The sequence below is a fragment of the Acanthisitta chloris genome, unplaced genomic scaffold, assembly GCF_000695815.1.
Source record: "Acanthisitta chloris isolate BGI_N310 unplaced genomic scaffold, ASM69581v1 scaffold35482, whole genome shotgun sequence".
NCBI lineage: Eukaryota > Metazoa > Chordata > Aves > Passeriformes > Acanthisittidae > Acanthisitta > Acanthisitta chloris.
The window spans coordinates 713-1,057 of record NW_008661629.1 but is presented as its reverse complement, the minus strand read 5'-3'; the positions used below and the strand labels follow the sequence as shown (position 1 = coordinate 1,057).

Genomic DNA, 345 nt, shown 5'->3' with positions numbered 1-345 from the left:
GGGGTCACCTGGGGGGCAGAGAAGGGATGTGAGGGGGGCAGAGCACCCCAAGCCTGTAGGGAGCTGGTTGGGGACACCCCAGCAGGGACAGGTCACCCCGAGCCTGCAGGGGGAGGTGAGGAATGGTTCTCACCTCCGTCCCAGGGGAAGTAGAGGCTGAGGATGGAGGTGCAGTAGTTGCACAGGTTCTGCAGGGACTTCAGGTGCTGCTGCAGTTTCCCGTTGGGCAGCTTCGCCTTCAGGAGCGGCGCCAGGCGGCTGAAGACGAAGGCGTCGAGGGAGGCAGGCCTGGGGCACAGAGAGTCGTGGCTGGGGCACCTGCCCCCCCCCACACCACCCCAACCC

At 66.7% G+C, this 345-nt stretch overlaps 1 protein-coding gene across 1 annotated transcript in view; it reads right to left on the bottom strand.

Annotated features, from left to right (window-relative positions):
• Positions 1-133: 133 nt before the first annotated feature.
• Positions 134-345, bottom strand: part of MTX1 (metaxin 1) — a gene marked incomplete at both ends in the record, with an annotated part of 920 nt that continues 708 nt past the window's right edge. Inside the window, one exon of the mRNA XM_009070300.1 lies at positions 134-288. Coding sequence (XP_009068548.1) covers positions 134-288 — 155 coding nt within the window. The remainder of the gene's footprint in view (positions 289-345) is intronic.